Source organism: Grammomys surdaster, unplaced genomic scaffold (assembly GCF_004785775.1).
Source record: "Grammomys surdaster isolate TR1022 unplaced genomic scaffold, NIH_TR_1.0 126391, whole genome shotgun sequence".
Taxonomy (NCBI): domain Eukaryota; kingdom Metazoa; phylum Chordata; class Mammalia; order Rodentia; family Muridae; genus Grammomys; species Grammomys surdaster.
Genome location: NW_021621185.1, coordinates 16389124 through 16410228, shown reverse-complemented (window position 1 = coordinate 16410228; position 21105 = coordinate 16389124). Strand labels below are relative to the sequence as shown.

Here is a 21105-nt window from a genome sequence, read left to right as displayed (position 1 = left end):
ACCACAGCAGAGAGCCTGGGCAGCCTAGAGCCAGTGCCACCACAGCAAGGACTAGTAGAGGTGAGTGGCAGTCACCTCATCACAACCAAGAGCAGCGATGCAGACAGGCTTGTCTGTCACCCCTACCTTCAGCACCAGACAGGGGTGCAGGAGCCTCACGTGGGTGTGCTGGATGTTAGGACAGTTTAGCACAAAGGTTTGGGGAGCCGTAAAATGATTCAGTGTAAGAAATGACTGTTTTCAGCACCAGGAGAGGAACTGAGGAAGATGGATTATCCTTCAGCCCAACATAAAGACCAAATGAGAAGGCTAGGCTGACTCCATGACAGGTTTCAAATTGGCAGTTAAGGAGACTAGGCCTAAATCTCTGTTTCCGAGAACTAGACAAGTCCAGGCAAGTCCAGGCCTCAGAAGCTGCCCTGCCACCTGGCCCGAGGCAAGGACAATGGGTCAGCAGCAGTTTCCAGACTTCCTCAGCAATTCCCCAGCAATAGTTCCCAGACCTCCCCAGCAAGTTTCCAGCCCCCACACCCTGGTGATGGAATGTCCATAGAGACAGACCCAACAGATTAACATAGAGGTCACCTACCCTGGAATCCCCTAATGTGCTTTAAATCAGGCCTGCAGGTTCACTGTGTGGTCTCTCTGTCTTGGTAATGGGAGACCCCAGCACGCTGGACTTCTGCAGAACAAAACACTCTTTGCGTTTACATACTATTTGAGTCTGGAGTGTCATTCTTCGGGAACCATGGACCCTTACACAAGGAACTAGTGCAGAGCAGGAGATGGAAGGTTGTGGAGGGTGAGTGGAGAGTGAGAAGGAAGGGGAGTAGGCAGAGAGAGGCAGGGGTAGAGTTTCTCTGTGAAGTAACAGACAGTAGCTACTTCATGTTATCCACATCCATGGTCATCCGTACAGCTAGCCTTACCATGAGTGAGCAAAGATGTTGAAAGGAATTGGGTGGGGCTTACAGAGCGCTCTCTAAGTTTAGGACAAGTAACGCCAGCCCTACCTCAGCGGAAGAGCCTCACTTACTACATACAGAGAGAGACCTCATGTGCCAACCTCCCTGTGCAGGCTAAAGTGTTGGAGATTACAGTCAGCCAGGTAAGCCAGTGCCACAGGATGTACTGTGATGGCTGGGGATTACAGACCACAATACTGCGGCCTTCCCACTCCAGGCAGCCTAGAGAGATCAAGAAAAACCAAGGCGATGAATCCCAAGGTCAGTAACACAGCTCCCTGCAGCTTCAATCCCTGGTGCAAATGTGACAGATGGCTGTCGCACCAGCTGTGGGCTTGTTCGCTTCCAAGTGTGAACAGAGCCGGACAGAGAAAAGAGCAACTTACCATCTCTACCGGGATCTACCGAGAAGACCATGTGTAACCCTGCCGTGAGGAACGGACAGGCTGCAGTGACAGGCTTGCTTCCTGCCTGTTGGCAGATAGCCAGGAATGCCTGTTTTGTGTGTGCCCTGTAGGTTTTTTTTCATTATTGTTGTTTTTACTTAAAGATATTTCTTTTTGGACACAATACAAGGCCTTGTTTTCCTCAATATACCTTTGTATATTGTTTTAGAAATGACCAAATTGAGATTTTTTTTAAAAAAATGAAATTAATTTTTAATTTATAATGAAAATTTAGAACTTTTTTAAGCCTACTTTTTTCAAACACCTGTTAATAACGATGTTAAATAAGAAGTTGAAACCATAATTGTTAATCCGCTCTAAATTCCCATGCAGGTAGGCGCACACACTTCTTACCACCTGCCAGATGCTTTGGATTCCAGAATGAAAGACACACACACACACACACACACACACAGAAAGAGAGCCTTAATTTTAAGATGCCCCAAGCAGCTCAATGGGTGGGCCACTCCCTAACTCCATGTGGCTAACACACACTCCTCTCCGATACTCCTGAGTTAATACTTACTAAATCTATATTTTATCTTTGCTGCCCTGGACCCTGCTGGACAGTCCTCCTGGGGCCACTTTCCTCCTGCACCTACATGTCGGCTGTCTCTCCCTTCTGCACCTCTCTGGCAGGGTCCGTCTCCTATACCCTCTTCCTCTTTCCTCTGTCCGTTCCTGGGAATCCTAAAAGTCCCGCCTCTGTCCCCCTGCCCAGCCTGTGGCTGCCGGTAACTTAGTCAAAAACCCAACTCGGGGCAGGCTTCCTTTAGCCTATGTGCAGGACACTGCAGACAGGTTTTGGGGTAACATAATTAGCATGAAAACACAATCTGCTTATAAGAAATTCTAAAATTAAACGTGAATTTCTGACAGTGCAGAGGTGGCCTCAGACCCAGTATTGTTCAAGGGTTATCTCTAGTTGAAAAATTTGAAAAAGTCCTTTTTGTTTTGCTGTTTGAATAGTGATTCTTAAATTTTTATACTCTCCCCAGGGAAAACCTGGAACTTGGAGAAGCAGAACCTTGTAAACAAAGTCATTTAGACTGATAGGAAGAGCTCTTCCTCAGGCGTGGCGAGCAGGGATCTCCCCTAGTCTTCCCTCCAAGATGAGATTCTGTACTGGGAAGTGGGAGGGCTCAGTTGAGCAGATTTCCATCTTTCCAAAGCTTTAAACTTTAAACTTCATGGTTCACACATTAATGGTGGTCAAATGTTCTCTGCATGAAATAATACAAATCCTGATTTTAAAAATGAATTACATTCATCTATCTATTTATCTACTTAGTGTGGAGAGGGTTGGGACAGTACACATGCCATAGTGCAAGTGTGTGCATGTATGTGTGTCTATGCATGTGTGCACTTGTGTGTGTGTATGTATGCATGTGTGCACTTGTGTGTGTGTATGTATGCATGTGTGCACTTGTGTGTGTGTGTATATATATGTATGTGTGCACTTGTGTGTGTGTGGGTCTGAGGACAGCTTATAGGAGTTGGTTTTCTCCATTTACCAAATGGGTCTTGGGGATCAAACCCAGGTTGTGGGCAAGTCCCTTTACCTAGGGAGATATCTCAGCATCTCCCTATTTTTTAAACATTAAAATGATTACAGAATAAAATGAGAATATTAAGAAGAAAAGAAGCAATATGCCCAGCAGTTGGGGACTGGTTCATTTTGAGCATGTGCAGTGTTGGTACCATAGCTCTGTGACCATGGGTTACCGGCTCAAAACGCGGTAGGTGTCACCAGCAAGTGTAGCAGGCCAGAGGGCAGTCAAGAACACTGAAGAAAGATGGTTTGGAAGGGTCAACACTTCATCTAAAGAAGACTGCCACCATCTGACTCCATTCGCTGGTTAGTCTTATGCAAATACAGGCCAAATATTGCCAGACCCTTCTATTTAAAAAAAAAAAAAACAACCACTTTATTTGGAAATAATTTTAAATTTATAAAAAATTTATAAAAAATGTAGTACAAGACCATCTATGCTCCTTACCCAGCTTCTCAGATTGCTAATACTGGAGTCTTGAATCCATCCCCAGATAAAAAGTACACATGCACACAACCTTTTCATGATCCATGTACACCCTGGCTCTTTACTTCTAAGTCCTCTGTTGTGGATTTCCTATGTATAGAAACCGGAAACTCTACTATTTTGAACTGGGAAAAATGGTGCAGTGAAGAAAGAAAAATATGGAAGATACACAAAGAGGATCACAGGAGGACTGCCAACAGCCAACCCCAAACAGAGCTCAGCACACCAAAGATGTTGAAAGGCACAACAATAGTCATTTGCTGTTTCAGTAAAAACAGTGCTTCGAGTGTATGTGATTTTATGTATAAACTGAATCTAGGTACCAAACCACAGATATATATATATATATATGACATATATGCTATGGTAATTTCCCAGAACCTAGGTCAGAGCATCACATAGGAGGGACTCATGAAATACTCATTAACGAGTGGGACTAATTTTAGTTCTAGAGACTGCAGTGTCTCCAGGCTCCTACCCGAGCTTCCTCCTCCCTTCAGTCCTCCATTTTCCTACCACTCACTGGACCAGGTGCCCTGGCCTCTTGAAGGAAGTTGGCAGTACTTGGTCCTACACCAAGAAAAAAAATTCTCAGCTTTAAAGAGCTACAGGAGCATCTCATCCTTCTTGTAACACAGAACCAAAATCCCAAACATAAGACTCAAAACATGTACTGACAATATTTGGAGGGCATTTCATTTCTTTTTAAGAAGGCTCTTAGCTGGACTGTCATCTTACAAAGGGAACTGATTGTTCTCCATCCATCATGCTAAGATGCTGGAGTTTCTGTCCTGGCAACGAATGGGGCAAGACATGCAGATACCTGATTGTTTTCCACACATTGAAGCCATCCAGAGGTTTGGTTCCATTGGTGCTTCCCCTAGCCAGATGCACCAGTGTTGGAAGCCAGTCGGTGACGTGCATGAGTTCCCGGCTCTTCACGCCTTTCTGTTTCAGCAAGGGGCTTGCCACGAAGCCTGCTCCTCGGATGCCCCCTTCCCACAGGGTCCCTTTCCTTCCTCGAAGTGGCCAGTTGTTGCCTCCAGACCTAGTCTGCCCACCATTGTCTGAAACACAGATAACCCTGGGCATGAGTGGATGAAAGTTATCAAATTGGAGTCACTTGTGTCACATCATAACAGACAGGAATATAACGGGTGGAGCTAAGGTTATGAAAGAGGGGATCTTATACACATAGGCCACATGACGAGAGCAAGCTCGGAGGACGTTACAGAACCAGGATCTTGAGGGAGCAGGGGTGGAAGAGATCATGTTACCTTATACAAGAGTAATCCTGCCAGGACATCCACCCAATAACTGCCAATCATGGCCTAGTGCTGTTCTTGCTTCTCATCTCTGGGGCCAAGGATTATTGCTTCAAAATAACTTAGCAAGCTTCCTCGGTTTTCATTCAAAACTATTCCATGTGCCAACCTCGTTAAAAGTGCTCATGACTACCAAGAACCTGGGAACCCGTGTTCCCACTGCAGTGTCTCTGCTTTCATAGAAATGCATTATCTTTGAGGCTCTCTCTGTTAATTAAGGGGGAAATGACAATGTTATTGCTCTTTTAAAAACATTTTAAATTATATGTGAGTATGTGTCTGTATGTGTGTCTGGGCATCTGAATGTAGGTATCTGTGGAGATGAGATGCTCAGAGCTGGGGTTGCAGGTGGTTGTAAGTCCCCTTTTGTGTAAAGGTAACTAGGTCTTCTGCAAGAGCAGTACAAACTCTTTTCTTTTAAAAGATAATTTATTTATTTTTATTTTATGTGCATTGGTATTTTGCCTATATGTCTGTGTAAGGGTTGTTAGATTCCCTAGAACTGAAGTTGTAGACAGTTGTGAGCTGACATGTGGGTGCTGGGAATTGAACCCAGGTCCTCAGGAAGAGCATTTAAGACTCTTAACCTCTGAGCCATCTCTCTAGCATGCTCCTCCCCCAGCTGCACACATTCTTAAGGGCTGAAGTGTCTCTCTGGATATTAACTCCTTTGTTATTCCTGACCCTGCCTTGCCTCCTCATCTTTCCAAATGGTAGGAAGGGTTTCAAGGACTTTGCCTAAGTGTGGCCCAGACACTAAAAAGTGAGTTATGGCATATTTCTAGCTGTTACCTCTTATAGTAAATTCAAAGATATAAGGTCTCCACATAACTCTTGTTAAATGGTTCTCAGAGAATAGTGATGAAACTATTCTCTGTCCCCTGCTCTCTATTCCCCTCTCACTGGACACTGTGCTCCAGTACCAGAAATAACCAGGCTCCAACATGACACTTAACTGATTAAAGACCTTCAATCCTCCATGTGTTTCAGTGTGGATAAGCCTGGGCAAAGCCATGGATGAATTTTACATGCACTGGACAACAATGTGCACTGCAGGAGACGAGAGCTGGGGTTCACAGTTCATAAGAAGAAAACTCAGGGGAGCTTCACTTGGTGACTCAACGCTCCTTCAGAAGATGACAGCAGACCTTTCAAGATTTGTCTTGGAGCACTGGGTATGGTGACACATACCTTTAATCCCAGCACTCTGGAGACAGAAGCAGGTGGATCTTTGAGTTCTAAGTCAACCTGGTCTACCCAGTGAGTTCCAGGACAGCCCAGAGCTACATAAAAAATCCTCTGTCTCGAAAAACCAAACACACACACACACACACACACACACACACACACACACACACACACGCAGAGAGAGAGAGAGGGGGGGGGCAGGACAGAGGTGGGGAGAGGGGAACTGTCCTGGAAGAAAATTTCTAGCACTGAAACTGGTATTTGAATTACCAACCCATTCTCTTGTGATCTGAGTTTTTTCTTATATTGGAAAAGCAATGGTTTCTTCAGAGCCCACAAACAGTGCAGTTGGGAGGGAAAAGAGGGGCCAATTCCTCTTTTCTCTACAGGATGGAGAGATGAAGCTTCATTCACGCCATAGCAGAGAAGAGAAGGGTTTTGCACTTCTTATGAACCAGACGAGGGCTCAGAATTACCCTGGGTATCTTATGAACCAAGCAAGGGCTCAGGATTAAGCATTGAGTTTGGACTATAAAAAGAAGCAATGATATTTCTTATGTACCAAATTTGTAGAATCATATTTCTTTCCAAAGTACTCAGGTGCTAGGGTAACTTTATACAAATACTTAAATATGCATGTGTGTGTGTGTGTGTGTGTGTGTGTGTGTGCATGCATATTATACTTAGGCATAACCACTACTGGTCAAGTGAATCACAAGAGGGTGGTGGGACTGACTTGCTCCATAGAGCATTCTGCACAGAATTCTCTTGTCCTGGGGACGGAGTGGCCTAAGATATCTCATGATACCTGAAACCCTGCCAAACACACTATTTTTTCCTATACATACACCTATAATACAACCCAATTTATTTTCCTTTAATTTTTATTTTTTATGTGTATGGGTATTTTGTCTGCATGTATGTCTGTGCAACTATGCATGCCTGATGTGGATGCCCTGGTCCTGGAGTCACAGTCAGATGTGAGCCACCATGTGAGTACTGGGAACTGAACCCAGTTTCTCTGGAAGAGCAGCCAGTATTCTTAACTGCTGAGCCATCTCTCCTGTCCCATAGAGTATGGTTTCTAAGTTAAGCACAGTCGCTATCAACAAGAACAACAATGAAATAGAACAATTACAATATGCTGTTGTAAAAGTTATTTTAAGTGTTCAGTGGCACAGGCTGTTGTCCCAGTGGAGGAAGGAAGATGTTTCTCAGCCCAGGCATTTGAGATCAGCCTAGACGATACAGAAAGACCTGATCTCAAAACCAAAAGCCATGTGGCTGTGGTTTCTCTCGTGCTCTTGGTTACCACACTATATGTTGGATGATGGAACATTCCACGTACAGGTAGGACAGAAGACCACATTGCACTAGAATTCTACATGCAGAAAAAAGTACAGTTTAAAATGTGGAAGTCATTTATATTTTATAATTTTCCACTTACTATTTTCAGACCATACTGGACATAGCAGACTAAAACAGTAGAGCCCTAAACAGTGAATACAGGGGACTCTAGAATATAGCACGGGTGTCTATGGGAAGCAATACTCAAAACATGTAAGTACTAACTCAACATCAGGGACCACTTGGATTTCACAAGATCTCAAAACCTAGGATGGGACAGAGACATAATTGACAGCTAAGGGCAGCTGCTTACCAGCTGGGTAACCAGGGGTAACATGCTACCTCAGTTTCCCCATCTTCCTTGTGAAGACTACAATTCCTTCCTCCTGTTTTAAAGTGAAAATGAAATTATACCACTTAGAATTACTTTTACCAAGGCTCCTAATGCCAGACTGTTCAAGTATTCAATAAATAGTAGTGACTGTTATCATACTCACAGCCATTCTAAAAGTCGAGATTATAATGGTCTTGTGACTTGGAGAAGAAGAAGAGGAGAGAGAGGAGGAGAAGGAGGAGAGAGAGGAGGAGGAGGAGGAGGAAGAGGAGGAGGGAGAGGAGGAAGAGGAGGGAGAGGAGGAGGAGGAAGAAGAGGAGGAGGAGGGAGGACTGGAAACAGCTGAGAATGGAAAAGCTAGGCTTCTAGTGAGGTCTGTCTGAGCTCCAGGTCTCTGCTTTACAGCGCCAGGGCCTGACATTCCTAGTGCATTGGGGGCTTATAAAACACCTTCATCTCCCTGAGCAAGCCATGAGCAACATCAACCTAGCAAAGAGCTACTGCTCTCCTCCCATGAGACAGAGGGAAGAGTCACTTCCAGGGCCTCTTTTATTGCTCGCAGGAAAGGTGTTCAGGCTCCATTGTCAGAAGTTTCTCATGGAGTATCTGACACATGTTCCTTTCTTTGCTTTTCAGAGAAGAGTGTAGAAGGGTCTTGGGTTAGGCTAGATGAAGGTAACACCCCTTCAGCATGTGCCTGGTGACAATGGATCTCATAGTTTGATATCAAAGATGTATATAACCTTTTCTTCAAACTCCATTGATTTCTTCTCTTTTCATATTTTAAAAAAAATTGTGTATGTGTGTATCCTTCTGTGAGTTCATGTGCACATGTGTGCAGGTGCCTACAGAGGTCAAAAGGCGGCACTGGACCTCCTGGAGCTGCAGTTACAAGCAGTAGTGAGCTGCTATGCGGATTCCTGAAACCAAACTCCAGTCCTCTCTACGGGCTCGGAACCACTTACCCACCACCTCTGTGCATCCGGCATTGCATTTTCTCCCCACCCCAAACTCAAGGTTTAATCACTCATGCAAGTTTATGAAATATACATTCCCTATCACTTTCAATACTCACAGGGTGTCAGACACTATAGCCAATATATCAACACTTCAAAGAAGGAACCCTACACGTGCTCAAAACTCCACTGCAAGCTGAGGAATATGGAGAGTGGGGGAAATAGTCTTCTTTAGCAAAGAGGACACCAGTTGGTTATCCAATACCAAGTGATCATCCCTGAAAACATACATACAAATAACATTATACAGACTGAGGTCGTATTTATATATTTAGGAATATATACATATATACATATATGCATATATCAAAATAAAAAAGAAGCCATGAATTTGAAAGAGAGAAAGGAGGGGCTGTGGAAGGGTTTGGGATAAGGAAAGGGAGCGGGAAGTGATGTACTTATACTATACGCTCAAAAAAGAAATGATTTTTATAAATGCACAAGAAGGGGATACTTATAACCTGGTGCCGTGAATGGCTATGTAGAGATTTAGGAGGGAGAAGTATAAGATGTATGCTTGAAATATGATGTTTCTATAGTCCTTGTAAAAATCTTCATCTGGATCGATATAGGAAACTCCCTCTTCTGTGTTTTATGAGAGCACATGCATTCTTGCAGTATAGAGGTGCCACCCCCAGGGCACATAGCTAGGGTTAATTTTCTCTTATTAAGAATTCATTTTCAAGAGAAAATTTGGTTTCATTTCCTGACTGACGTATGCAAAAGCTTCCAAATCAAAATAAGATGGTTCCAGCTTTACAGGCTGGAAACTATGAACCTTTTTTTTTTTTCAGAGAATTTTTTTTCCTTTCAGCAACATTTTGGCAGACACTAAACCTAATTATAAACCCTTTGCTGTCTAGAAAAGAACTGTCAAAATAAAACAAATGCTGTCAGATGTGGACTGTAAATCTCACTTTATTACTCATTATCGAATAAAAATAACTGTCAGAAATCATAGAAAAGCATCGGTTAGCCAAAGATCTGAGCAAAGTCTACGAAACTGACACCTCATCTGTATCCAGCTGATAACAATTAAAATGGAGCCGTGACAACATTGATTCTCAGGACTCTCCCTCCCTCAGACAGTCTAGTGGCTTTGCTGTGTGGCCCAGGCTTCCCCAAGACCTCTTCCTCCTCCTGATCCGAAAAGCAGAGTCCTTCCTCACTGTCTCTCCAGAGTCTAGGCTTCTCTACAAGGGCAACCTTGTGGGTGCAGTGGGTAAATGTAGAGAAACAGCATTCCGCAAAGGTTGGGGGGAGGGCTCTTTGTCCCAGAGCTCTAACTGCTGGTTGAGAGTTGACTCTTCTGGATTCATTTTCTACATTACTAAATGCGAAGCAGAGATTTAGTCTTTGTCTTAGTGTTGTCTACAGGTCTAGGGAAAAGAGTCTGAGAAAGTAGCCATCAAACTGGACGCTCAAATGGACATTTATTTCACCACATTCAAGCACCTCTGCCTGGGTTGGACATGCACTCAACTCTGTCACTGATAAATTCAAACCTGCTCCAGTTTACCACCTACTGCTGGGGTAAGGCTTGCCCCGCTCCTGGGCTCCTGGGGTAAGCAGGTTTCATACAGCTGTTACCAGGGGTGTTTTTTTGTAAAGATCCAAACTCGTCAGGCCTCGTGTACATTTAAAGACCCAGTTGACTGCCCATCACAGGAAAGTTGAGACTTCAACCCTGCTGACCGAATCCTTTACACACACGGCGTCCATCTGCTTTACGGGCACTCACACCCATGAGTGCTTACGCTCAACCACGCACAAGTAACATTGTCCCACTATTAGAACACTCCACGACTTTTCAGCTTAACTCGCATAAACTGGTTTCCTCGCAGGAGCACATCCTCCTTCATTTCTGCTGGACTCAAACCTCAAGGCCTAAGGTTGAATGTCAGACCTTCTGTGAACCTGTTACTTTAGTACCCCAAACCTCTCCTAGACCACACCTTTTTCTCCATTGCTCCTTCGATACTTATCTTTATTGGCTCTTTGTGGCTTTTTTCTTCCCTATAGCTTTTTCCTCAGGGCTAAGAGTAAAGTTTGCTGTCTGTGTTTAGAAGATCTCACAGAGGACCAGCTCACAGAAAAAGAACGAATACGTGAAGAAAAGCCACCAGCTCCAAATATCGAATGAAGACGCTGAGAATTAACCCTGGACACCCACAGGGCTCTCTAAGGCCCTGCCCAGCCATTGCCTGACCTTGACCTTACAGAATGAGGAGGCTACTTTAATAGACAGTGGACTAACAAGTGACGTATCGGGCCCCCAGTGAAGGTGTAAGCAAGTATCAAACCTACAAATACAAGAATTGTGTGTCCACCTGGTACCTGCTCAGTCATGCTGAGGGTTAACGGGGCTGCAGAAGAACACTTTGTAAAACACTGCCCGGGAAGAGGCTCTCACACCTTAACAAACCCGTGTTGAGTTCTGCCATGTGCCAGGGCCAGCCTAGCTCTAGAACATGGCAGCCTGTGTATGAGACATACAGACTCTTCTCATGGTATAAGTAAGAAAGAGAGACAAGATCCCTTCTTCTTCCTTTGTAAGCAATAACCTGACCTTGAGAGACGAACTCAGACAGTTGGAGAGATGGCTCAGTGAACACCAGCACTTGTTACTTCTACAGAGGACTCAGGTTTGGTTTTCTGTATCCATGTAAGGCAGTTCAACAACTGCCTGTAACCCCAGTTCCATGGATCTGACAGTCTCAAAATACATCTTTTTTTTTTTAAAGCTAAAACATAGAAGGGCAGTCATGTGACTATTACAAAGCTGACAGCCCAGACTCAGAAAGCAGCCAATGCAAAGGTTTTTTCAATTATATGGGTTCTTGACACTAAGGTCAAGATCTCTAGTTAAAGACTAATCAGCTATCTTCTTTCCTTTTCTTTTTTGTATTGGGTGTGTGTGTGGAACTGAGAGTCTTGTACACGTGAGGCAAATGCTCTGTCACTGAACTCTGCCCTCAGCCCTCTGAATTATATTCATAAGAAATCAAGAGCCAATGACAGCTAGGTGTCAACAATCCATCTAGCTGTTTTATGACTGTAGTCGCCTATTTGCACTTCGATATTTCACTAAAACACTTTCAAGGCATGGGATATGAATCCGGTCAGGAGATTCCAACCCTGAGCCTGGGAAGCAAAGGTAACAAAACCCACCTTAATTCGGTGTCGGGCAAGGAAGCACTGTCCAGGCGTTAAGGACTGGGTAAACTTAGGTGTGGAAGTTACATTCTCAGGCACTGTGCTTAGAGCGCTGCTAGATTACACACTACACTGCAAGCAGCTTTTTGAAAGCAGAGGAGCGGAATGAATTATGGTGGAGTTTTGTTGTTATTAGGGAAAACTCAGGACTTTTTTCTATTTCCATGGGTTTAAATGAAGTTCATCTCTTAACTGTGATTTAGTCATGATGGCCTGAGATTCAAATGAAGCATCAGAAACTGAATATTTATCCAGATGCTCATCTGAGTATCTCTAGGGGTTTGCAGTGGTTTCTTTACTCACGGAAGATAAGTGCGGAGATGCTGGCCTCCCAGCACACACTCCTCAGCCCTTTCCATGCTGATAGAAGCCAGCATGGGAGGATCCTGCTGGGCAGCTCCAAAAAGGATTCTGGGAAGGTGGGCGATTTGGCAGCCATTCACCAAACAACTGACTTGGCCACCAGAGAGCGGAGATAAAGGAAGATGGATGTGGGGAAAGGTCAAAGCCAGGACTGTGGGATGCAAAGGAAGGACTGTAAGTGCTGAAATAAAGCAACATCCTCATCCTGACGGCAGGGAAGCCATTGCTCGGAAAGTGAGAGGCCACCGAGATGTTTATCTCTTCTTTGAAATGAACCAAGGACAAAAAGACAAGAAAGTCTGTTGAAAGACTGAAAACACTTGCTCTCTGAAAGTCATGTTGGGACTGAGAACTGGAAAAGTGTTCTAATTTACAACACTCTGGTCGCAGATAACTGTTTTGTAATTTAAAGCATGGGTATCCACAGATTTGAGAACTCCTCAGATAAAGTTGTAAGATCAGCACAAAAGGTGGCAAGAGGCCTGCTCTTGGAAAGCATAATAATGCTAGGTTTAACCTCTGTATTCTAGGTCCTCTCACAAGCAGTTCAGAAGGATCGAAGTGGCTACACTAACCAGAAGAACCAAATGTGTGTTCTAGTTAAAAAAAAAAAAGTAAAAAGTAAAATCTTTTTTGTTATAGTTTGATCTTACAAAAAATACTCAACTTTAAATTCTTTATTTTTTAAATTTTATTTATTTATTTATTTTTATTTTTTATCCTTTTTACAAACTTATAGGCAAACTACACTTAGGGCCCTCAGGAGTGTTAGTGCTTATTGACCAATCAGTTAACTCCTCTCCCAAACCCTCAGGAGTGTTAGTGTTTACTGACCAATCAGTTAACTCTTCTCCCAAACCCTCAGGCGTGTTAGTGTTTACTGACCAATCAGTTAACTCCTCTCTTAAACCCTCAAGGGTGTTAGTGTTTACTGACCAATCAGTTAACTCCTCTCTTAAACCCTCAAGAGTGTTAGTGTTTACTGACCAATCAGTTAACTCCTCTCCCTGAGAACCATTCTTGATGGCCAGGTCACTCTCCACTAGACTGCTGCTTAATCTTTCAGTAATACCAAATCAAGAAACAATAAGCCAATTACTGCAGAAGCACTTGAAGGTTTGTCAGGCTCAGGACAGCAGCAAGACACTGGAAATGCTATTAACAGACAGGAAAAGAGACTTGTGGTTCAAAATAATAGACATATTACCTACATATGTGGTAGGGAAAATGAATAGTGAGGCCAGTGAGTCTCAGAGACTGCTAAATCAGGGAAAGCTAGGATATCCCATTTAGGCAAACAATGGGTATGTTGCTTTACATTTCCAAATAAGCAATATAAGTTATATGTGTCAAAACCTGCAGAGTTGCTGTTAACTAACACTCTTAATATCAGCATTTTACTGAATCTCTTTTAGGGTTACTTAGAAAGGTCAATGAGAACTGAGTTGAGTGGTCAGTTCCATTTCCCGGGCGGTTCCATTTCCCCGGAGCACTTCTCTGAAGCTTTGCCAAATGCTGAAGGACCCCACTAGTGGTTGATGTTCAGTATCAGGACAGACAGACAAACATCACAAGAACTGGCCAGCACTTCTGTCTGAAGAACAGAGGAGGAAACACTCAATTGTAGACATAAAAATAACTCCATAAGCCCAAACACGAAGCAGTCTGATTAAAAATTTAAGATACTGAGTACAAAAAAAAAAAAAAAGATTGCCTTTAGATCTGCAGATGACCCTTGCTCCAAGGCCAGAAGGAAAAGAAAACTCTCTGAGTCCCCAGAATACTAGACTTTCATGTGGCCAGAAGCAGCCCTCGGGCCAGCGCAGTGGGAGTGACAGAGAGATTTGGTGACACAGGAAATCCCAAGTAAGCAAAGGAGCCACTGTCGTGAGGATAGCTGGGAAAAAGGAGGTGAGAATCTGGCTGGACTCTGTGCCCAGCAAGAGCAGAGTGGGTAAACAAGGCAGGAAGCAAAGGCATGTGAATGGCCACAAACCGGGACGAAAGCAAGACCAAACAATCAGCTAATGCAAAACAAATGTCTCTGGGTAGTCACAACAGGCTCACGGAGTTCAGCCTATCAGAGATGAGTGCAGGGCCTGAAACGTCTCACACTCAACTCTACTGATACCGTTGGCGTCAGATCTCTGAGCAGGCTAAAATCTGTCCCAGAAAGCAGGAGACTCTCCACTGAAGACTGGACGAGGAAAGACCTGAGTGTTCAAGATAAACCGTGCACTGTGCCTGCTTTTCCAACACCAAGTGACCCCCTTTCCTGTATATTAAGGAGATGACTAACATGCTAGAATAAAATGTTAGAATAAAAATCCTCTATCATTACGTAGTGAGAGGCTCAGGGCACAGTTAGGGATAGTTTAGACTTAAGGAAAATATTTTATATTCCTATTCACAACATTGTCTCTATCTGTATTGATATAAGGTAAATCTTCAAAGATGTGTCTTCTAGAATCGTCTTCATATGCACATGAAATCTATGCTGGAGTAAAGTGATGTTAGACTTAAAAAAGAGCTTCCCATAAACCAAACAGGATGCCCTTGGTGGCCTTTACCTCCACTGAAATGATGCTTCCAGATCGCAAGGTTCTTCTCATTCCTTGTCATTCTTGTCACCTCAACCCAGGAAGCAATCAGGGCAGTCAATGCTTGTCCTCTGGAGACAGAGTCAGCAGAAGACTGAGCTAACATCTGACTGGAGCAGTCACTCAGAGCTACTTAGAGGAGGAAAAGGGATAGCAGAAAAAGCAAGAGAATGTAGCTGCATCCCTAAGAAGATACTTTGGGCCCCCATGCCCTGGAAATCCTACCCCAGTGTAGAATGAGGGTCATGGTAAGGTCCATCTCATGCTGGAGAGGAAACTGGGGGCAGAGGAGGGAACAGCATGACCCTGCATTTTCAGGTAGCAGGCCACACCAGAGCATGGGGGAAGCTCAGGTCCACTCATGAAAGTTCTATCTGATGTTGAGAAGCACACATGGATGCGGAGGTGGTACAAAGAGTCTCTAAAACGGGGAGGACCCAGGATGCTCCTGATGGTGAAACGGGAGCTCTGCTGGGCACAGGAGTGTTGCCACTAAGCAAGGGCTGTGGCAGGCATTCCCACCTCCTGCCCCAGCTCCAGTTAGCTGGAGGGGAGCCAGGAAAGGAGCTGGTAAATCCACTGAGATGACCTGCACTGACTGAAAATGGGTATTGTTGTTGTTGTCGTTAACATAGATTACCACTGGCCAAATGACTTATAAAGGCATCAGCTTCAAGTTCTGGGGCTGCGAAATCCAGGCCCACAGGTTCAATAGGGCTCTCTCAGTGCTGTATAAACCCACAGCAGAAACAGGAGGACCGAAGAGACAGAAGGGAGAGTTCACAACAAAGCAACCGCTGCACTAACAGCCTTAATCCATCCATAACCTCATCACTTCTAAATCCCTGTCTCTCAAACACAGACACAGTGGCAATTAATTTCAGTCAGTTTGGGAAGGGACATGCAAACCGTCATATGAGGTCCCCCCCACAACACACACAGAGCAGAACAGGAACCCAGGCAGGCAGTCCTGGATTCACTGGTGAGGAGAAAAGAAGTTGTGTATTGCACTTCTAAGTCTGAACAGGGAAATCTGTGGTTACTCTGCACATGTACAAGCATTTGAATTTTAACAAAGATATTAAGCTTGACAGAGGGAAACTGTTTTTCCAACAAATAATGCTAGACCTTGTTGAGTTAAAAAACAAAAACAAAAAAACAAAACAAAAAAAAAAAAACAAAAACCAAACACCAGGGCAAAACCAAAACAAACCTTCACTAATCCTGACCTCATGACATACACTAAAAACAGAAGAACGAAAGACAGTTGTTATAATTCAACAACAGAGACAAATACCTCAATTAAAATATGAGCAAAGGGTACAAAGAGACATCATTCCAAAGGAGGTTTATAAATGGCCAATGAGCACATAACAAGGCACTCAACATCATTGGTCACTAAGTAGGCACAAAACAAAACCACAGGTGACGCCACGTTTATACTGTAGAGTATATATATACATATATATATACATATGTGTGGTGTGTGCGTGTGTGTGTGTGCGCATGTGTGTGTATACATATATACACAGCTATACTAAAATCCTGATGGCGTCAATGTGTAGCAATGACAACCCATCATGCAGCTGCTGGGGATGCAACACTCCCCCTACGTCACTATGGCTCCTTGGGAAAACATTTAGGTGGCTCCTCAGAAAGGTTCCAGATATACTCGTTACTTTTATGTCACCACAAAATACAATAAAGTACAGACTCATGCTACAACACGGTAAAACATTACACTAAGCAAAAGTGAGACATAGGTGACCAAATACCACATGGGTTTATTTATATGACATTCCTGAAGCAGGAAAATCTCTATAGAAAACATAGACAGTGGTTGCAGGACTGGGAGGGGCAGGAATGGGAGCAAACATAATGGGTACAGGATTTCTGGATTTCTGTTAGAGCTGATAAACACGTCCTGGGACTAGATAATGACAGTGAATAAACAACTTTGTGAAAATACTAGAAAACTAGTAAAAACCAACCTATACACTTTAAAAATATTATGGTATGTGAATTATACCTCAATAAGCAATATTGTGTGATGTCTTAGTTTGGTTCAGTCGCTGGGATAAAACACAGCCTGAGGGGCTGGAGAGATGGCTCCGCAGTCAGGAGAGCACTCGCTGCTCTCCCAGAGGACCTGGTTTTCTCACCACCAACACGCTGGCTCACAACTGTCTGTGACTACAGTTCCTGGGGCTCCAATGCCCCTTCTGGCCTCCACTGGTACAGTGCATGTGTGCTACACATACACACATACAGGCAAACACTTACACACATCAACTCAAAACAAATCTTTAACAACACTAATGAAAAGCAACTTGGGAGAAAAGGTTATTTGGCTTCTACTTCCATCACCGAGGGAAATCAGGACAGGAATTCAAGACAGAAACCTGGAGGCAGGAACTGAAATAGAACCATGAAGGAGAGCGGCTTACTGGCTTGCTTCTCTATATCTTACTCAGCCTGCTTCTTATACAGCCCAGGACTAGCTGCCCAGGGCTAGCACTGTTCCCAATGGGCTGAGTCTTCCTATGTCAATCATTAATCAAGAAAATGCCCTATAGATTTCCATACAGGCCAATCTAATGGAAGCATTTTCTCAGTTGAGGTTCCCTCTTTCCAAATGACCTTAGCTTGTATCAAGTCAACATAAAACTAGCCAGCCCATAAACAAAATAAAAAGGAAAGACAGATTAAAGACTTAAAAGTAAACCAAACTCATGAAACTCTTACAGAAAAACATAAAATAATTTGTGTGTCGGGATAGGTCAGAGGTCTCTTAAAGCTTAAGTTTTTGGGACACTACATTTGTCTGTAAGAACTAGTAAGACTCATAACAGCTAACAGGAAGCAGGGTAGGTGATGTGACTTCAAAACCAGCCCGGATACGCTAGCCTTTGTCTGGATGACAGGGTGCTTAGAGAAGACATTTCACAAGTATCAAAGCTCTTCCTAGTGTCACAGGAATATACACAGCCTGCTTCATGGAAACCACCCATGCTCACCACTCTGCCTTGACTGGTTCAGAACATGTCAAGGATGAATCTTAAGGCACCGAGTGGACTCCTCTAAACAGGTATTTCAAACACGATCCTAACTATCAAAACCCCTAGATTCTGGGACACGGCTAATTCTTCATGCTTTCACTAGTCTGCCACATTGACTTGACTTCTTATAAATAAAGCACATATACACGTGTACATGCATGTGCACAGAAGCTATGTCCTGGAGCCAGTGAGTCTCTCTTAACTTTACCAACCTTACTTTGATAACTCCATTTCTCAGTGGAGCCTTTTGGAGGCAAGCTGAATCTATAACACATGCACCAGGCATGGGAAACGCAGGATTCCATTTTGGAAAGCTTTCTGTATGTAGTCAGAGAGACCATCTCATCGTTTATTCCATTTTTGGCTTCCTGAAAGTTTAAATACGAATCAAGTGGAAAATGACTTCAAAATAGATAACGGATTACACAAATCTTTCCTGTACTTCACTCAGCCGTGGAAATACGTTAACCCTCTCAGGAATGAGATGGTGTATGTTTGCTTTTTTGGTTTTTAAAATTACAGATGATTAAAAATCCAGTTGTCCTATGTGCATTTCCATGACTTTTGACAACCACAGAAAAACAACCATACTCAAGAAACAAGAGTTCTCCAGGAGAACTCCTGTGTGACATCTCTGTACTCAAGTTATATGTCCAACCCCAGTCCCTCATGCCACAGATATCTTTCTATCTCTAGAGTTTCATTTCTGTGAGAATGTTGTATTAAAAATAAAATCATGGGCATGGTGGTGCATGCCTTTGATTTCAGTGCTTGGGAGGCAGAGACAGGTCTGTGAGTTCAAGGCCTTCCTGGTCTAAAAAGAGAGTTTCAAGATAGTGTAGGCTGTTACACAGAGAAACTCTGTCTCAAAAAAACCAAAAATAAATAAACAAACAGATTAACTTTTTTGGTTTCTATACTTCAAATCACAATAAACAAACAAACAAACACACACACACACACATAGTGTATAATCTTAGCCTGGCTTTTTTTCCTGTGTATAATGTGTTAGCAATCCCTCCACACTGGTGTGTGTGGTAAGTATTCCTTATACACTGTGGAAAGCCCCTACCTAGTTACAGTTTTTCATCTGTTATCAATGAAGTTGGATTTAGCATGAAGCTCAGGGGTAGAACATTTACGTGGTATGTCTGAGGCCCTGTGCTCAATTCTAAGCACTGAATGAAAACGCTATGAGCATAAAATGTAAAGTTTAAATTTAAAAAAAGTCTTTTGAAACAAGGTTCATGTATCTTAGCTTGACCCCAAAGCATGCCATGGAGGATGACTTTGACCTTCTGCAACTCCTTGTCCACCCATGTTCTGGCACTGCAGGCATGCACCAGCACAGCTGTGGGAGCCTGTGGAGATCAAACCCAGGGTTTCACACTGTTTGTGAAGCTCCAATGAGCTACATGATGGAAAGCTCAGGGCTTATAGTTTTTAAAAATATGATTGCTATCATTAAGACACTTTCCTTCATTAGTTTTCAGAAGTTTATGATTTGGGCATTATTTTCTTATAGTTTGTTGAGTAGGTGTTTCTCCAACTTTCTTTAATCTAAACATGGACCTTTCACTAAAATCACAGTATTTTCAGACATTTCTACTTTGTAATATTTTCTGCATCAATATGTCTTTCCTCCTGGAAAGCTAATGCCCTGCATCCTTCCTACCCCACATTAAAAGCTGTGTGCTCTCATGGACCCATCCTGACCTTCACTGATTGCTTTCCACTGCCATCTCCTTTGGGCCATAAAACTATATTCTAGATTTCAATAATGCAGTTTTCAGTTAGATTCCATTGGTTAATTTAATTTGCTTGTGCGTTAAGTTGTAGCTCCATTTCTCAACTGAGAACTTAATGCTTTTCATCCAATTGTGTTGCCAACATCTCATGGAGAAGGGCTTCGATAAACTGTTTGCCTACAGAAATGGCTTCAGCCTGACTTGGAGACGCCTCTCCCTACACCCAACAGTGATGACTGCAGAGCCTCAGGGCAGCCCAAGGTGCAGAGAGTAAGTGTTGTATACGGACCCAAACCTAAACAAGTCACTTCTACCACCCCTTCTAAGACTCTAGGAACACTTTGGAAGAGGAGGCAGGAAGTATGTAAGAGCCAGAAGAAGATGGAGGAGGGATATGAATGCCATGCCCTACACTAGGTACAGCTACTGTAACCATTAACTCACACCAACTGTATTTACTGTGTTAAGCCCTATCAATACTCAGTCAAGGAAGGGGGAGGAGCTCACAGAGCTCCACCCTTTCTTATCTATTGGCTACATGGATTCTGTGAGAAGGGGGAGCCATTGTCTTTAGTTGTCTGCTCTCCACTGAACCCACTAGGCTCCAACAGGCAGCTTTAAGTTCATGCTCACACACATGGCTCTGGTTAACCTTGGTAGGTCACAAAACAAAACAGATGGATGTGAATGTGTAAGAAAGATTTGTGGGGAGGGAGGAAAGTAGACGTAGATAGGAGTGGGTAGGGAGGTAGGAGATGAGTGTGATTAGTGATTAGTATACAAAGCATGCATGTGTGAAATTAAAACAAAAAATTAAAATAAAAAATGTTTACCTTTGAATTCCAGTATTTAAACCATCTCAGAGATGGCCATCTATGTGTAGTTGTTTTTGTTTGTTTGTTTTTTTGCTCTGAGTACAAGTTCTTTGTGAGACAAGTAATTCTGAATTATATCCTGAACACTTTAAATACTGTGTTATCCTAGAACTCTCTTAAGGAGTGAGCTTGTTGTTTGTGCAGTCATTCAGTCAGTTAGAGACAGGGCACAAACCTATTCCTCAGGATCTGAGGAGAGAGCAGAGAGCAGAAGACAGAGCAGGGAGCAGAGCAGATGGCACAGAGCACAGAACACAGAACACAGAGCACAGAGCACAGAACACAGAACACAGAGCACAGAGCACAGAGCACAGAACACAGAACTCAGAACTCAGAGCACAGAACACAGAACACAGAGTTCAGAACACAGAACTCAGAACACAGAGCACAGAACAGAGCTCAGAACACAGAGCACAGAACAGAGCTCAGAACACAGAGCACAGATCACAGAACTCAGAAGATAGAGTACAGAACTCAGAGCACAGAACACAAAGCTCAGAACACTGAACACAGAACACTGAACATAGAGTACAGAACACAGAGCACAGAACACAGAGTTTAGAACACAGAGCTCAGAACACTGA

General features: G+C 43.3%; 1 protein-coding gene across 1 annotated transcript in view; it reads right to left on the bottom strand.

Annotated features, from left to right (window-relative positions):
* The window catches only part of Arsb (arylsulfatase B), a 165758-nt gene that overhangs the window by 78690 nt on the left and 65963 nt on the right, over window positions 1-21105 (bottom strand). The window contains exon 5 of the mRNA XM_028760183.1: window positions 4274-4517. Within this exon, the coding sequence (XP_028616016.1) occupies window positions 4274-4517 (244 nt within the window). The remainder of the gene's footprint in view (window positions 1-4273; window positions 4518-21105) is intronic.